The sequence below is a fragment of the Nansenia antarctica genome, assembly GCF_963989245.1.
Source record: "Nansenia antarctica genome assembly, chromosome: 7".
In the NCBI taxonomy this organism is placed as follows: domain Eukaryota; kingdom Metazoa; phylum Chordata; class Actinopteri; order Argentiniformes; family Microstomatidae; genus Nansenia; species Nansenia antarctica.
The window spans coordinates 14325242-14344534 of NC_137677.1; the positions used below are offsets into that span (position 1 = coordinate 14325242).

The 19293-nt window shown below is 43.6% G+C and overlaps 1 protein-coding gene across 1 annotated transcript in view; it reads left to right on the plus strand.

Moving 5' to 3' along the window:
* The window catches only part of ptprfa (protein tyrosine phosphatase receptor type Fa), a gene marked incomplete at its 5' end in the record, with an annotated part of 134839 nt that overhangs the window by 19188 nt on the left and 96358 nt on the right, over positions 1-19293 (plus strand). Inside the window, 3 exons of the mRNA XM_080535442.1 lie at positions 4349-4537; positions 7851-7868; positions 10743-10853. Of these exons, the coding sequence (XP_080391568.1) occupies positions 4349-4537; positions 7851-7868; positions 10743-10853 (318 nt within the window). The remainder of the gene's footprint in view (positions 1-4348; positions 4538-7850; positions 7869-10742; positions 10854-19293) is intronic.

Genomic DNA, 19293 nt, shown 5'->3' on the forward strand with positions numbered 1-19293 from the left:
TGTTAACAACAGGTTGTTCTTATGTAATTACGTAGTTACTACACAGGGCAATGTACATGTAAAGTGTAACAGTTATAATGCACAACAGCAGAGATTGAGCCATGTGTCATTATGTTCTTATTATTTGTTATTACTGGAGGCTTAAAATACGTTTTGTACTTAAGTTTCACTCACTGTAGTGAATAGTGCAGGTACGCTTACTGCAGAATTGTAACAGGATAGTCTTGTTTAGTAAAACATTTCCAGTCATATACACCAGCATTCATGTCCCAAATATTCCCTCCCAGCCACAAATTCTCTGGGAAAATCCTGAGTGGTAAATGATACTGATGGGATCCTCAGGCGGGCCGACCTGTCATCCCCAGACTGTAGACAGGCCCCTCTGTCTACACTAACCAAGAGAGTAGTCCCGTACTCATTACCGGGGAATTCTGTCCCTGGCTCGCTTCCCAGCATGTAAACCGCACCATGAGAGCTGCTTAAAGAGGTGGACACACGACAGGTGCATCTCTATAACCTACGAGACACGCAAACTAAACTACGGTTCTCTGTGATCTGTGTGTATCAGTATATCCAGAGATCACAGAGTACGGGAGTCATTAAAGAACAGGCCAACCCATTCAAGCCACTGTTGAGTTGGAGGCTCACTCTGAATGCTTGGTCAGAGTCGTTCAGTGGTTGGAAGAGAGAGGATGATTAAGGACAAATACCCCCACATACTGTAGAGGACTCAAGTAAGAGTCTTTCGACACAGGCAACTGAACTGGGCATCAAACCTGTTGCATACCTGTTAGCCAGAGCCACTTTCTGGGCCTGGGCCCGCCACCCCCACCCCCACCCCCAACCTGTCTTCATGTTGGCCAATCGTGAATCTTTATGCTCTTACAAAGCAGACGGCCCACGTCACAGGCGGAATGCGTGGCTCTGCCGGAGCCAAACACCTTGTCACAGTTGCACAGGGAGAACAATACGCTCAGTGTGGACTGCCAGGACCATGCCTCCCTCTCTACCACCAGCCTGAGTCTGAGGTCAGACTCCTCCAGCTCTCTCAGCCAAGGCTATGGCTGACTTAACAGTGATATGGGACAGGGACAGTGTGACGTGACTTGGTTCAAATTGGCTAGGTGTTTGGGCACTGCAGCTTGTACAGTAAGGGCTAGAGCCGTATGTCACCTGAGGTGTCTGGTTTGTGATCTGACAGTGAGTGTCTAGTTGGAGTGAAATTGTGGCTAGTCACACAGGAGGAGAGGATTGGTCAGACATCCCCAATCTATCAACAGTTTTGCATTATGCTGTTATACGGAACTTGCAATTCCATTCTTGATTTCCCATACTTGCACATATTTGTGTTTCTGAAAAGCAGTCAGTATTCCCTTCAAATGATGTCTGGGACCCCTTGGATTACATGCTGAAGGATGTGAAGGGGCATGTGAATTCTTTCCCAGGTCTGAGAGTAGAGACAAACATCATAGATTTGACACAGTCATTTTGCGAAGGCTGGGCCCTCCCCATCTCTCTCTCTTTCCCTCCCCCTCCCTCTCTCTCCCCCTCCCCTCCCCTCTTCTCTCCTCCTGTCATTGTTAATAAAGAGATGAGGTAGGGCAGGTTGAGTGACAGGAGCGGACAGACAGGACATGTCGGTACACCATCATCCTCTGTGTAAATACCGTTTGACTGACAGGCTATCAGCCACAGCACAATGGCAGCTCTATTTGTGTGTCGAGATTAGTCGGGTGAGAAACTACAATCACCAATTTTAGGAATTCCTCAGAGGTAGTGGTGGATTAGGTGGGGTCCCCTTTCCAAAGGCATGGTAATTCTCCCTTGAAAATACAGAGCATTCCATTTACAATACTCACAGCGTTTCGTTTTTTGGTTTGATTATTTTATTTTAATTCAATGTAGCATTGTTTTTGTGTTAATCTATGCTACTCTATGTCTATAATTTGTCTATAAGTGTACTGTACTTTGTTGTGTGTTATGTTATGTGTGGACCCCAGGAAGAGAGCTAATGGGGATCCTAATAAACTAAACTATTCCAGGTGTTGATATCCTGTGTCATGAGGGGGGGAAAACACTATGTGTAACTGTCATTACCTTTTTGTTGTTGACATTACTACTAGTGCAATCATTGTAATTGTAAGCTGTGATCTTGTCATCTGAGACCAGATGGAAATTATAGAATGACACTATGATTGGAGTGTTTTCTTCCGTTTTCTTCCCTTTTTTTCGTGCCTCTCTCTTTCACAGATATAGAGATTTGCTAAGTGTTCTTCACCCATCTAAATCAACAAGTGCTCCCAAAAGGAATTCACTGGGTTATTTGAAAACCCTCTTGTTGGAAAAATGCTGTAGCCCCATGTTTATTTCATAAACTGTAACAGACTGCACACAATGTATCATTTGTAGTTACAAAGTCTCGCTTTAGTACAGGTACTGACTGGAAGTTGTTATGCTGTCTGTCTGCTATCTAACTTTGACTCGATAGTACTCTCTATAGGCCCAGAATGATGATCTTGGAAGAAGAAGTCTTGGTACTGTAGACTTGCAGGCCCCATTCCTCCATTTCCATCGGGTACAATTACACCATAAGACCTCAGTGAAGACATACTGAACACACGATGTGTTCACCAAGCAAACAGTTCTTCACAAACGCCTTTCCCAGCAGACTATGAACTTCCTCCACAGTGGGCTAAAACGACAACAAATGAGGATCAGTTCTTATTGTATTAGGAGGAACAGGCTGTTCTAGTCTCAGTGGGAGCTTCTGGGGGAGCTGCATTGACAGTTTAGGTGTTTTCAACCACCAGCCAGCCAACCATCCAGCCCTTCCCCGGAGTCCCCTGGGTTCATTTGTCCCTCTCTCCATGGGATCCTACCTCCTTTTTCACAGCTTGGGTTTTAAGCTCTTTATTAGAGGGTTTCCCAGGGTTCTGGCTGTACTGTTTGTGCTAGACGGTTTTGAGACCGGGCAGTTTTTGTGCATATATTATTATTTCTCACATCACCAGTTATATCACTTCAGCTTATCAGACAACACTGTTATGAATATGTTATGATGCGTGACGTACTAAAACATTGCCTGTCTGTGTGTCATGCTTCGTAGAACATTTATTGCGGAGACCAGCAAGTTGTCCAAAGCTATTATTTCATGTTGTTATGTCAAACTGGAAGTCGTGTTTATGTAGTCATCATGATGGAGCATTCAAAATAAAGTGTTGCAGCTCATTATCCTTCCTGATGCCAGCACTGACAATAACTAATTTAGCCTAGTTGTAGCTGGGTGGTTTTCATATTTAGCCTCTCATATCTAGTCCATGTACATAGACACATATTTCTCATTATTTTAGTAATTGCCTGTTAACTAATGTATGATTTCTATGAATAATGGACACAGTTAAAAGTCTCTCAGAGATAATAATATGATTATTGGATCACTATAAAGGTTTTCCCAATCTGTTGCTGACACAGTTCTAATGGAGACCATCATCCTAAGAATATCTAATAATAATAATAATAATAATAATAATAATAATAATAATACACTAAGCATGACACACAAGAGAGGTAAGAAGCTATGTCATGGCATTCTTCTGTTATTACGATTGACAAAATGACAATCCAGTAATGTCAAAATCACTGACACAGCACTAGGTTGCTGTCAAACAAAGCTAATGCAGGGTAGTGGTGTCAGATCACCCTACTCTTCAACGTGACTTGTTTGCTGCTGCTCTCCTTGATTTAGTTCACAATGACACAGCACCGATCCAAGAAGTCCAATGTAACTTTGTCAAAAACCTATCCTCTGTTCATCTCTTATTTTTCTTGCATAGCTAAACTAAGGTCTTATTTCAAGGTCATTTCAATTGACTGTATCACTGTGTGCGCTATTCCTTTGTAGAGCTCCTAAAGATGGTGTATCTCTCTTCACACAAAGAGAGGGGATGGGGAAGGGGAAGCAAAGAATGGGCAGTGATTTTATTATGTTTCTGTAATTTGGCAGGGCTGGCATTTGACTCCACTTAGCCTTCCAGATTATCTGAGCAGGGTAGGGACCGGCTCTATCTGAATGCAATTCAGCGGGAGTGAAATTGCATCTCACACCCTCTTGCTCGCGCAGATCCATGACGGGAAAAAATTCTGTGGCAGAATTAGTCAAGCCGTGGCCCAGCTATATACATTAGGACTGGATTTCACAGCTTTTAAAGAGGAGGACCACCTCCTCTCAGGCTCAATGCTGTGGGATGAACAGTCAAATCACAGACAAGCCCAGACCCTGGAGTGGTCTCACATTATCAAGATTGGTAGGCTGTATGAATGAAATGTTGTCTTGTTTTGTTTGTCACAGAGGACCAGATCCCCCATGGCTTCCCCACCATTGACATGGGCCCCCAACTGAAGGTAGTAGAGAGGACTCGCACGGCGACCATGCTGTGTGCGGCCAGTGGAAACCCAGACCCGGAGATCTCCTGGTTCAAAGACTTCCTACCTGTGGACATCAACAGCAGCAGTGGGCGTATAAAACAGCTCCGTTCAGGTAAAGAGTCCACGCACACACGCACGCACGCACGCACGCACGCACACACACACACACCTACACACACACGCACACACCCACACACCCACACGCATGCACGCACACACACACACACACACACCCACACACCCACACGCATGCACGCACACACACACACACACACACACACACACACACACACACACACACACACACACACACTACCTACTCCCAATGGATATCCAAACCCACAACACAGAAAGACACACATCAAACATGTCAAGTAAGGTCACTGAAACACAGCAGCTGGGTGATAACAATACACATATGTTGACTATATGCATTTATTTTTCCAAAATATAAAGTATCATTGCCTGAGGAGTTGAATAACTAGTTTCTACTTTTGTTGAACTGCATACAGTACATTGCATTAATTACCTGAGTGGTGCCTGTGGTGCCTACCAGATGCAGACAGCCATTAATCTTAGTATTAACATCTTGGAACACTGGAACCAGCTAGGTGATGCAGCACCAGAGAGCAGACATTTCAGAGCAAACAGTCTGTCACCTGAGGGCAATGAAAGGTCTATATTAAGGCTGTCCTGTTTCACAATGCACATCCATGCTCCATAGGCCTTTACCTCCTTGCAGTCACTTTCATAAAAAACAACAGAGTGAAAGGTTGATCTGGTGCCCCAAAGCCTTAGCATCCATGCTACCTACCTTATAAGGCGTTCGAGGAAACATTATTTTCCCAGCCCTGGCAGCAGAGAGAATAAAGGTTTCCATTTCCATAGGTTTCTCCTACCTAGGGGCCCCTTTCTCTGGCTCCTCCCCATCTAAAAACAGAGCCTGGGGAAAAGGCTGAGAGACAGGCTGTAGGATATCTCTGGCTGAGAGACCTGAGAGACAGGCTGTAGGATATCTCTGTCTGAGAGACAGGCTGTAGGATATCTCTGGCTGAGAGACCTGAGAGACAGGCTGTAGGATATCTCTGGCTGAGAGACAGGCTGTAGGATATCTCTGGCTGAGAGACCTGAGAGACAGGCTGTAGGATATCTCTGGCTGAGAGACAGGCTGTAGGATATCTCTGGCTGAGAGACCTGAGAGACAGGCTGTAGGATATCTCTGCCTTTGAAGCCGCACACTGATGCATGTTCCCATGCCACAGCTGGGGCCTTGGGTGAGGAGAGATACGCCATGTGTTATTAACATGACAGCACAGCAATTTGTTTCAATTTGATTCATAGCGCTTCCTCGTCATACACAGTCCCACTGCAGTCAAGCACAGATGGGCCTAGCCCTTTTTAAGAAAAAAGAAACCACCTTACTGTCACACAAACTAACTGAAATATAGCTTTTGTGTCATGTCAACACTTGACATTCATGCAATTTTATTTGTTTAAATACAATTGATTATGAGGTCGTCAGATTGCATTTGCTCCTAAATTAGTTTTCCTATTAAAATACCTTCTATCCATCAAGGGACACTAATAGCTCAATTTTTCCAATTTGAGACCTTTGCACTCTCGTGGCAAGTGAAGGATGGATTTTTTTTGGGTCATTTGCATCACATCACACAGAGCTTTAACTGGTCTAAAACATAACATTGTCTCCAAGTAATTACAGCCAGGGCCTGTCTGAACTAAGGATTTTGTCTCTGACATCGATCACAACCTCTGTTTACAATGCTAGCCAACATGATAAGCAAACAGCCAACGACTCACCCGTTGATCTGATAGGAAGGTGGGAGTGGGAGAGAAGCGGATTACTGTCTGTGTTGACAAAGCTAAACCCTGCGCCTCTCTGGTAAACACTGCAGGAGTAGCAGGGCAAGCTTTGTGTGTCACACAGTCACTCAAACTGGCTCCTCTTAACTCATGAGGTGATTGCTCCGACTAAAGGCTGGTTACAAATACTCTGAATTAACTTCAATTGATTTCTCCAAGACATAAGACTCTAAATAATACCTACTCTGGACATTGTGAAAATATAATAAAGTCCTTATTATTTTTCACCATGAACCCTACACTGAAAGCTGTCATGACAGATCCATCCGCTATCATGCTGAATACAAAAATCCCCCTGGAGTCCCTCAGCCATGGAGGCTGTCGTCTGTCCTGGCTGGTCTCAGTGTACTGCAGTACCCATGGAAGCTGCTGATGTCCTCCTCGACACAGGGGAGGCCACACAGCCTCCAGGGGCTGCCTCCTCACTCTCAGCCCCTGTTCCTCCATCTCTACGCTCCTGGTTTATTCGTGGCAAGTGGTTGGTTCATTATCCAGATCGGTTGTATCTGTGTAGTCACCAACCTTCGTTACCACCGTTTGTGGCATATGACTAGATATGCCCAAATGTCCCTCTTACTAACACCTCAAGGGATATTCACTGTGTGAAAGACATTCTGAGTTAGAGGGTAGTATGCACAATATTATAATTGATAGACATATAGTTGAACTGTAATCACTCAGTCAGTCATTATAGAATGAAGCAATATACTTTACGGCAGTAAAATAAAACAGTACTGTACAGTGCCTTCACAATCCCCATTATTGAAGCAGCAGCAGTATGAGAACTGTATACCACGGTACAGGTTTCTTTGCATTGCATCAGGGGTAGCCTGTATTTCTGTCAGTCTCATTATGGCAGGATGCAAAAGACTCCAGATTAGATCCAGTTTCAAGACACTCTCAGATGCCTTTAGGTAAAAGCCCAAAACACATACCCGTTTTGGGTGACCAAGGGGTCAGAGTAACTGATAGCCATAGCATAGTGTTAGCAGAAAGAGGCAGATGTAACTGTAGGGAATAAGTCGTTTAGTTATCATTCATACGAGACTGACAGCTCTGTAGTAACAGCCAGGTGTATAACACAAACAACCACCAGGATAAAACAAATAGACAGATGCGCAATACAGACTCAGGACTATAGGAAAGGATTATAGAAAGCTTTTCTTAACTGCTAAACTGTGTAGCTTGTCCTGAGCATAGCTATGCTAAGTGTGATACGTATTCCTGCATTGTAGCGTCACGTTGTGCGGTATAAAATAGGTTCTTGTTAGATAACCTTATAGGACACAGTTTCCACTGAGTTACCATTGTGTCTCACTCCAACATAACAAAACATATTATGTACTGTATATCTATATGACTTTTTGTAACCGTATTTACATCAGACAGGGAAAAAGGGTACTGGAAAAATACTGGACACTAGTTCCCTTTCACTGCTGTTTTTTCTCTCTTCTTCTTTGCTCTCTTTCTGTCGCTCTTCTCTCTCTCATCTTTGTACTAATGGTTCTCTCTTAATCTTATTTGCATTCAAATTACCTCACCAGGTGGTACACCAATCAGAGGTAAGAATGCTGGGTGCAGAAAATGTCCACTCACCCCATCCCTCTCCTCCACCACCACCTCCTTTTCCTCATACTCTTTCTCCTCCTCCTCTCACCTCACAATGTCCCCATCTCCAGCTCTCTGTCCTTCTCTTTCTCTTGGCCCTGACACCTTTCTCTGCTTCAGCGCATGACCCTTTGTAAGTCTGTCTAGTCTTTCTCCTTCTATGAAATAAAGAAGTTGCAAGCATCACACTATCTACACAATTATTCCATCGAATCAAATCTTAAGGGTCACCTGACCAGGCTGTAATGGCATAGAAAAAGAGCAAGATGGACATGCCACCATAGGTGCAAACATATAATTAAAATGTTCTAAATGGCAGCTCTTGCCTGAGTTTCGGATCGTGATCTCTTGACCGATCTTTTCCCGATTTTCATTTCCTGACTCTGCAAAGCCGAAACGAGCTTATTAGCATATGCAGCGTATGGCGATTGACAGCTCATGTGATTAGTAGTCTGTGAGACTTTGTGGTCAGTGGTGACCTCTGTCTGCACACTGTCCAGAGAGGCTGCAGGTGGGGGGGGGGAAGTAGACTATTAGTGGATTATTGGGGCTTTACTTCTTAGTAAATCCCTCAAGGTCCCTCAGAGTTCTGCTGGCTAACACCTTTTGTTGAAGGCTTCCAGAATCTCCTTCTCTGAGAAGTCTTCTACTTATCCCAGGTTGATTAGCCTCTAGAGCGGGAAGGAGATAGGTCAGAGTGAACATCATCATCCTGTGAGTCTGTGGTCACTTCTCTCAGGAGATCAATAACATCTCATCTCATCGAGGGGTCTGCCTTGAAGACGTGGTGAATTTCCCATGAGATAGCAGCCATTCCCGAAGTGGAATGGAAAATGGAAACAGTAAATGGAGAGACAGATTTAACTCTGCCTTCTCTCCACACCTCAGAAACAATGTGAGGATTGGCCTACACTGTGCTCTGATCTCTCAGATACTGTTCAAGCCCAGAGGGAGAAAGCTAAGACCTTGGAAAAAGAACAGTAACATGGTTTCTTTCATTATCTCTCTGACAATGGCTTGTGATATGGAAGAGAAATGTCTAGGAGAGAAGAAAGTCTCTTACCTGCGTATGTTATGCTTTGTGTGTGTGTGTGTGTGTGTGTGTGTGTGTGTGTGTGTGTGTGTGTGTGTGTGGTGTGTGTGTGTGTGTGTGGTGTGTGTGTGTGTGTGTGTGTGGTGTGTGTGTGTGTGTGTGTGTGTGTGTGTGTGTGTGTGTGGTGTGTGTGTGTGTGCGTGCGCATGTGTGTGTGTGTGCGTGTAAATGAGCTTGTCTGTGTATATGTGTGTACTGTAGCATCAGGATACACATCTCAGGCAGAATCCCCTTGATGACGGACATACAGTACAGCATGGAGGCAGCCAGATGAAGGGTATCTGGTACTGGACGCCCCTCCATCTCTCGGCTCTCTCCCAACACCAGATGGATGTGGATGTGGTCACACACTCATAGTCTTTTTCTTTTATTTTCTTTCTTTCTTTCTTTGTTTTTTTTTAATCTCTATCTCTGTTTTTATTTTTTTATTTTACTAGCACTTAACATTATGTTACAAAACTCATCCCATGATGCATTTCAGGACTATTTCTGAAATACTGAAATAATGTTCACATTTCTTTTTCAATCAATGTGCTTCCACTGACCGCAAAACTGCATGATAAGTGTTACATCCGGCAGATTAACAACATAACATAACCACGAGAGACACAGTCATGTTGTCTGTCAATACTGAGTGTTTCAATTGAATATCTGTTTTCTGTATAAGTGCAATGAAATGTATGATTTTGGAAATGAAAACAGATAATGGTATCTCGGGGAGCAGGAATCAGGTAAGTGTTGTTTCCTGGGTCCAGATCTAATTAGTTCTCCCTTATAGACAGATAAGTGTTGGCCAAATAAGCACTGTTAACAATAATAGAAATAAAGGAGTCTTTCACCCCCCCAAGTCTGTTTTAACAAATTTGTTTCATTGCTGTTTGAGAAATGGTTCCTGTCCACTCTGTTGCCAACAGTAGAACAAGTAATGAGAACAGTCAGTGTTGAACAATGCAGAATTGATTAGTGATTTGTGGGCAGTTTATCTGCACGGCTGGAACTTTGGCAGAATAACGTGAAGCAGTTAAAATACTGCAGCCTTGTTAGTGATCTCCTCCTAACATTTCCATTACTCACAATGGCTTACAATTGACTTAAGTGTTAGAAAGTCTGCTTTGCTCCTGCCCTCTGGCCAGCGTTATTGTAACGTCAGGATAGATGTTGTGAAATAGGTAGACAATCGGTAGATGTTGTGAAATAGCTCTGAAATAATATTATATATATATATATTATATTATATTATAGTGTCTTTCTACTCAATTGTTAAGTACTCTATCTGTTAAGTACAGGTAATTACCAAATATTTACGTGGATATTTCGTGAAAAATCGTGGTTGTAAAAAAGATTTCCTATTTCAAGTATCCCAAACAATTCCAGCTATCCCCTTCCTACTGTAGACCCTTCTACTCTCAGTGTTGCCAAAATGGAAGTGCTTCTCTGCCTGTAGCACCGAACAGAAGCCTGGACAGGCTTGTTGTTAAGATCTCTCTGCTATGACACATTTGACAAAGTTGGCACTCTGTTGGTTTGCAATGTTGTGAGGGAGCAGGTGCATTGTACAGTACTGTATGTGGGGTTGCATTTATGTGTGCGCGCACTGGTTTATGAGTGTGTCTCTGGCTCATGTACAGTAGCCATTGTATCCTGGGGGGTGTGTCCACATGACCTGAGCCCTGACAGTATCCTGGGGGGTGTGTCCACATGACCTGAGCCCTGACAGTATGCCCTCTCTCCTCAGGAGCACTGCAGATTGAGAACAGCGAGGAGGCAGACCAGGGCAAGTACGAGTGTGTTGCGGTAAACAGCGCCGGGATCCGCTACTCGTCCCCGGCTAACCTCTACGTGCGAGGTAAGAGCCCCCGCTGGCGAACAGGTCACTGGTGGGCACGGCCTCAAACAGCGAAGGTCATTCCCATCTCCTCCCCACTGCTCCTTGGGTCAAACGCTAACCCTCTCTCCACAGCCAGGCCTTGTTCAAATACTTCACACGGATCTCTTCTCTTCATCCCACTTCACCACCTTACTGGAAATGTAGTCATGTCACCTGCCTCTTCATTCACAACCCAGCACTCCCAGCCAGTGAAAGTCAACTTGTTGATGGCTTGTTCTGTCAATGTGTCTATTATCATTTGTTGCCGTTTTTCCCCCCTGTCTTTTTTGTCCTCTGAGTGAGTATTATGTACTTTTTCTTTTTAAACCTGTTATTAGTTTATTTGACCTTGCTCACCTTTCGGAAATGGGGGGATATGTTGATTCATTTGTTCTGAGGTGAATCTGGGGTCAGCTTTGTGCTTTGCCACATTGTTTTGGTGTAGGGAGCCTGCAGGTGCAACATGTAGAATCTTGTAGAGAGAAACAGACACCTGGGTGGTTACTGTCGTCCTGTGCGGGAGTGAGGAGGAAATTCCCTCATCAACAGGATGCAGTCTACATGGCTACATGTGCTACTACAAAGCAAAGCAAGCCAGGCTTGACTAAAACCAACCCACAGGGCTCTCACGAAGAAAGGCTTGGCAGCGAACACATCAATTAGCCACTGCCAATATCAGGTTCTCAAAGGCAATTTCATCGCTGAACACAAGTTTGTTCCCAATTACTTCACTTTTTACAATCTGTTGGCATTAACCATCAACCATGCCATTGCTGGTACCACAAATGCTTTGTTTGGCACATTGGAAAAGAAAGTTCCATGATGAGTTAATGTCAAGGTATGTCACTTGTGATGGGCATTCATCAACTACATGCCTATTCAGGCTTGGTAATTCTCTTAAAGGCCCGCCTTCGTTTTTTTTAGCTGATATGGTGCTGCACAATGTTATTGCACTGGCCGAAAATTGCCATTTTGATCAAAGTATATGTATTTTGGGTGATACGTTCTATTTTCTTAGCTACTCCTAAAAGGGTTTACCACATGCTGTGACATATGACATTCATTCAGTATAGAGCTCTGAGGTGTGACGTGGCTAGTATGTTTGTAAAGTTAGCTGCCAGAGTCAATATAACCCAAACAACATTCCCAAAGCATTTTATTGAGAATTGCTCCTAGCGATGTCTGCCATTACTTTCCCAAATAGCTCAGTCAATTACTAATTTCACCACTCAGTGCTTTGGGGTTCTTTGAGTACTTTTTCTTTTCAAGAAAAACCACGAAGCAAAACTGGCTGGGGTGGGCCTTTAACTATACTAAAACCTGATACGTTTTGTTGAATTATAATGTGTTTTATTTGATCTCATAATGTTCCCTCCACCTGACATTCTCAGCTAACACGGATTAAACACTGTGATTCCCCTGGGAGGTGCTACAATATAAAACTAGCAGCTAGCAGCACTACTGCAGAATTCTCCTGGGGGAAATTGTCACTAAACTATCTTTGACCTGATGGAGGAAAGGCCTCCAGAGATGGAAACTGCTTTGCTTGCCGACATCGTAAATTCTCACAGATGCACACATGACCCATTCAATGATAAGGAAAGTGTGGAAAACTAATATTAAAGATAGGTAGAAGAGATCATAATCCTCTGGTTCTCCTTGGAGCTCTGCTCCCTTTGATCTGAAATGGGACCACATGCCAGACAAGGTGCATTTGGAGGAAATACAGATTTAGCATTGCTTGTTTGATGAATGGCATTTAATATATATGTATGAGTGTTCTCTAATCAGCTGTACCTGTCTTGTGAGTGAAGAATTGTGTATTTACTATTTACGAGTATGTCTGTGTGTGTGTGTGTGTGTGTGTGTGTGTGTGTGTGTGTGTGTGTGTGTGTGTGATCCTCGATTTCTTAACACCAAGAACAGATACATCTCACTTTACAGAAAATAGTTGCCTTTGAGAAGTGAAATAATCATTTCAAGTGCTTTTCATAGTGTCATAAATATGTCTATTGTGTAGGTTTATCACACTGTATGCAATTCCTCAGTCCTCAATGCGGGTTACCCTCATTGTTATAGTGTCTTGTTGAATGTCATTATTAATATGTATAAAAACACTCCACATGCTTTGTGATGAAATAGCCCTCCACCAAGCACCCAACTGAGTAGTCATCATATCAAAGTAGCGAGGTCACTTTCCCATCTGTTTTCTTTTTCATTACTGTGCTGAATGTAACACTGATTTCATGTTCAAACTAGATTAACCTCTCTCTCTCCAGGTGTTTGCAATACCCGTGTTGTCATTTCCTTTGCAAATTCTGTCTCCTGAAAGCTTTCTACTGGTACGGGCTTAAGAGAGTGTGTGTGTGTGTGTGTGTGTGTGTGTATGTGTGTGTGTGTGTGTGTGTGTATGTGTGTGCACGCTTGCGAGCGTGTGTGCGTGCGTGGATGTATGCAAAGTAAGGGGGTGTCTCTTTTTCCAATATCTCTACTTCTTCCTTTTTCTTTTGTTTGTCTCTCTGCTGTTTCTTTATTTGCATTACTTTTCGGGTGGGGTCTTTCTGGCACTGACTCCATGTCCATTGAAGTGTTAGTCATATACACAGAATGTATATGTGGACGTTCATTTCACAAATGCTTATCCTGCTATGAAAAAGAAATCAACCATTGTCTATATGCTTGCTCATGTCTTATGTATGTGTGTGCTTTGCCGTATTGTCAACTAAGGCTTGTCTTGGTTTTCAATGACACTTGCGTGTGTGTGTGCGTGTGTGTGTGTGTGTGTCTGTTTCTGTATTTGGTTACTTGATTGTTATTGTATGCTGGGTGTGAGTGCACATGTGAGTGTCTGGGAATGCCTTTTTGTGTATGTAGAGGTTTAATGCTCTGAAGACGCAGACTAGTTTTGACACACTGAAACATCTTGAATCGTTCAATGCATAGTGCATTGATTCTAACAGTACGTTACTCTATCTTTACTCACATACTCAATTGATTCAATATCTGTGTGTGTGTGTGCTTGTGTATGTGTATGCACGTGGTGTTTCCACCAAGAGCCATGTGTAGAATCATGTCGAAACACAATGTGATTTCAACCCATCGGAGTTATGCATAGAAATGTGTCTTTGTTTATGATCGTGCAGTTGTTTGGCTCAGGCAAGGGTTGAAAACCCAATGTTGTTAGGCTGCGTTAGGAGTGTATGACTAATCCACAACATCAGCATCAGTGGCCAGGTTTGTATTTACCACCAGCTCTGCTCTCCTCAGTGGCTCTGTTTAGAAGGAGTCAACGGACTAAATAAATGTGGCCTGTCTTACCAGCGGGACAGGGTCTGCTTTGTGTGCATAATGAAGTCCAGTTGTCAGCGAGCTCCGAGTCTCTAATGCCATCTTAATTCAGAGGCAGCAGCCGATGTGTCTAAAGGGCTTACAGATGAGAGTTAGGAACAGGGAGATGTGTGTGTGTGTGTGTGTGTGTGTGTGTGTGTGTGTGTGTGTGTTCGAGTTTGTATCAGAGTCTGTATCAGAGTCTGCTCTTGCAGCCATACATTTGACCGTGATTTGATTTTGTTTGTATGTGTCCATGTTCCTTTATATTAGGAGGGTGTGTGTACGTATAGGCCGACATCATGTGTATACGTATGTTCGTATGTATGAGAGATATATATATTTGTTTACTGTTAATGCACTGGCTATTGTCTCCATTGTGTTTCCTCACTCTCTTTTATGGATAAGCGGAGATTTGCCTGTTTCACTCTCTCTGTTTCTCCTTGTCTTCTTCCTCTTCCTCCTCCTCTTTTTCTCTTCTGTTTCTTTTATTTTTCTCTCTTTATCTTTACTCCCTTCATCATCACCGCACCCCGCCATCCAAAAAATCAATCCAAACCTCACCTCTCAGATCAACGGGAAGGTTGGTTCTTTTCAATCTTTACCCCTCCTATGCCAAGGTTCTGGTGGACTGGAGCTCATCCAGTGCCGGCATCTCGCCGGACCCCTCAGGCCCGTCCCGGGGCCTCTCTCAGGACCACTTTCCCCCGACCTCTACCCCATCAGCTGCTATGCTGCTTGCTCCCCCAGTCCTTCACCTCATTATATGTCTTTCAATATGCCTTGCATGGATCTTTGTTGTCAGCTGTCTTGTCATGGCTTCTGTCTATTGACATTGTCTGCATCCCCAGGTGGTGTGTCTCACCCAGGGCATTCCTAGTCCATTCCCATCCTCTCTGTTCATGCTGTGTCCAACACGTCATTACTGTCAGCCTGCAGAATCTCAGTCCGGTACCTTGTATGTCTGGCCCACAGGTTGTCCCGTGGTCCCAGAGTTGAACGCGCCCCCCCCCGACCTTGCCTCTCAACCACCTGTCAGATTGACAGAATGCATCTTTGGAGAGTACGGCAGCCTTGGTTTTCGCCACGTGTGCAACCGTGGTGCAACGTCGTGGTTGTGCATTATTCCACAGCAACGGTGGTTCATCATTGTTTCTGTCCCCTGAGGTCAGAGAGTAGATCCTGTATAGGAATGTTGCATAAGCTTAAGAGATCAAGCCTATTTACAAACAAGTTCACATTTCAATAAGTGCCTCTTCGTATTCTCAAAACACCTATTTAGAAGGGGGATATTGTGTTATCCTGGTTAACAGTGAAAATCCTTTTGCGGTTTCGAGTATTTAATCTGGCTAAAGCAGCTTTGATTGTTTATTTTGGAATCAGCATGCAGGGCGGGCTCCAGATTTAGTTCAGGGAACAATCGGGACAGAAAAACATAGGAGACCGCGGAGGAGAATTCTTATTCTTATTCTTATTTTATTTTTGCTAAGGACCCTGTGTGTGTTTGCGTGCGTGTGTTCGTGCGTACGTGTGTGTGTGGGTGTCTGTTTGCATATATGACTGTTTTTGTCCCTTTTCAAGCTTAAATGGGCTGAGCTGAGAGGCTGTCTCTCTGTGGGGGAGGAAGATAAAGACTAGCGCAACCCTCCTGCCAATTGCCAAACCAGTGACTGTATGCCATTTCAATTATTTATCTTCCAATAATCACAATGTTGTGTTTCATAATAAGAGAGCCTAGATTTCCTCCTTTCTCCAGTTTAATTCATATATTAAAGTTGATTTCACAACTTCCCCTAAAATAAATGGAGAGGGAGGGAGCTGTCCAGAAGATGAAATCGATCTCTCGGTCTCCTCTTGTTGCTAGTACTGAAGTTGTCTCTCTGTCCAAATAGGCCTTCTCTGTTCTTAATTATCCCTGCTCTTAACGGATTGGAAGAGGTTGTTGTCAGGATTATGTCTTCAAGCCTTTTCCAGACATGATTTTCTTCACTAGCCTCACTAATCATGTTCACAGAGGTCAGAATATTGGGAAAGCATGTAAATACTGTACAGTATGTGATACTGTATACAATATTCTGTATATCAGTTCACTGTCATATCCGCTTTGTGTGTTATACTATATCTTAAAGACTGCAAGAGTCCCATTCTAAAAGCTGCTTATAAAATGGCTTCCCATGCATCCCCATGTCACTCTCTGTTTTCCACAAATGTACAAAGTCAAAGCTTTAGGAGGGACTAGAGCTGAGGCAAAAGCAGCTATAGTAGGCATCCTAGAGAAGTTGTTGCTCTCATCTCACCTTGTGAGATGCTGCTAGACAAAATATGTTTAGACCCCAAGTAGAGAGAGCAACGAGAATGGAACTGGACCCTTTGGTTGGGACCGAATCAACTGTTAATGTTGTTCTTCTATTTTGTTCAGTTGTTGTTGTGGTTGGTAGAATCACTTGCAGTATGCAGTAGTGGAGTATGCAGTGCGGTATGGTTTATCGGGAGGCAAACTCAGTAAAATGATACAGGGATAGGTTTTTATTGTGAACCATTTGTGTGATTCCTCCAGCATGGACCCATGATCACGGCTGCTATAGTTAGTGTGATGCTGCTTGCTTTGCACCTGTGCTGATGCATGACCTGCTTGAGAATACGTCTGTGCAGAAATGATTGTGCCTACACTCCCCCCCACCCTGTAAGCTCCTACCTCTACCTTTTATTTATCAGGACTCCAATCCCCCTCCCTCCCTCCTACTCTTACCTCTCTCTCTCTCTCTGTGGCATGCCAATGAAGATAAGAGTGTGTGCATTCTAACTGCCAGCTTCTCGTCTGCTTCTAAACTGCTTCATGTGAAATCAGTGACTAAAACCCAGCGTCACTCCTACGTCCAGGACCATAGTGTGTTGGTTCTACCCCCCCGGGCGAACCCTTTACCAGCTTGTTTCATAGCTGATAACCCTTTGTCCTTTCCAAGTCAGTAAACAACAGCCATCGCATTGTAATCATTCTCCATGTCCATGGGTAACATCATCTCTTAATGTATACAGTGACTAACGTGGTCTCTGCTGAGCCGCTCAGCACGTTGACGCCCCGCAGCCTCTCCGATCTAACACATTTGTTCATTTCCTCTAACTCCTCCAAGCTGACCCACAGTCAGCCAATTATTGTCCTCAATTGGATTATGGAAAAACAGATGTACATAACATCTCAGTGGTTACCTGACTTGAATCATAGTCACATTTTATGTAATCACCAGGGCGTACACCTGCCCCACTCTCTCTCACACACATGTGTGTCCACATATCCACACGGGTAGTCATACACATCTCATGCTAGGCTTAGGGTTCATACTATTATGGACCGAAAATCTGTGGATCGCCAACTAAAAGAGTGGTAAATCGAGATTATTTTGACATGAATTTTTACTGAATTCATTAGGGCCACATCATTTAAGTGAGGCTGCATTTTGGGAAAGAGAACATATTCAACACCCCCATGTTCTCATTGGCTAATGGAAATGGGATTCTGTTCTGCCCTGTAGCATCATGTGCTTTTAGATAACCTCCCACAATGCACTATAGTTGGCCCGTTATCTTCATGTGTCTCAGTACTGGTTCCCTCCAGGAAACGCAGTCCTGCATGGAGGGCAGGAGGGGCTAGCAGCCTCATATCCCATAATGCATACAAGTCACATAAAAACTGAGATGTTTGTAAACAACAAACAAAAAAACGTTTTGGTCCTCTTGCCTGTTTTAAATCCAGTTTGGAGATACAGTATTGATGTAAGTGCTGGCCAAACCAGGCCTCTAGAATAACTGTTTATTGCCCTGCCTACACCATGTTGCTGTGGTAAGGAAATAACCAGGTAATTTCAAAGTCATGATGATAAACAACAAAGAGTTGTCATGTGAATATTTGCTAGCTCGATTTCATCTTCAAACGCACACAGAAGTCTGCACTCCTCCTTCCAGCTTCCCAAATTAAACCCTATTCTCTGCAACCCATGCATTTTTCCCTGAGCAAAGAGAGATGAAAATGGAGCAGTTATTTATAGTTCACACTCTAGACAGTATCAGAGACGGCTGCTTACCAATGATTAAGAGTCCCACTGACGTCTGGGAGGGGGATCATTTTAGCAGTGGCTTAATTTGAGTTCTGGAGACCATCTGTGTGTGTTTGGGAGATCTATTAAGAAATTAAAATGTCAAGGCCTGGCTTTTGCTGTGCACCTGAACAAAGATTGAACTTATTTAACCTCCATAGTGACAAAAAATACAGTGATAAAATATCAGATCCTGTCATCAAATATCAGATCGGGCACCCTTGATCTAGTTTGGCAACTTTGACTTTCAAAAGTATTCTGATGAGGTTACGCTCTCAATGGTCTGAAACTGTGGCCTACCCACTCCTACCCACAGATCTAGACCCCCCCCCCCCCTCTCTCTCTCTCTCTCCCCTCTCTTCTGTTTCTCTCTCTCCTTCCCTCTGCCACGTCATCTTCACAGGCGAGCCAGTCTCCGTGGGAACCCATCTTAATGCCAGCCATCTGCATATCAGAGCCTGACGGTTCTCGTCCCAGTAGACAATGCGGCTCTTGTCTGTTTAGAGTCGAAGACTGGCATAGCCGCCCTGCCACAAACATTCTCTCGACATTACTATCTCCTGACAAAGCCCACACAAATACATTCTCATGGTTGATTGTTACTAATTGACTTCATACTTGAATTACAATGTTAAGAAATCGCGTTCAGTTTCTTTACACAATGTCCCCCCTCCCAAATTACAAAGCACTACCCTGCAATATTTAATTAAAGTTGTTGATCCATACAATAATACCGAAAGACAAACTCGACTGAAAACCCCAGACATTCCAATATCTCCCGGTTTGACTAACACAGCATATAGTCTTCTTACCCTCTCTCCTCTATTTAGTTATACCAAGGAGAAACCCAGAGAAAAAGCCTATAAGCCACAATGTAAGCCTCTTGCGGGCCAGAATATTCAGACTCTAAACTTAAATGATATTATGTGAGTCACATTTTCGTGACCAATTCTTAGTCAAGGCACCGTGTGAGTAGTGATGCCGTTGAGGTATGTATATTT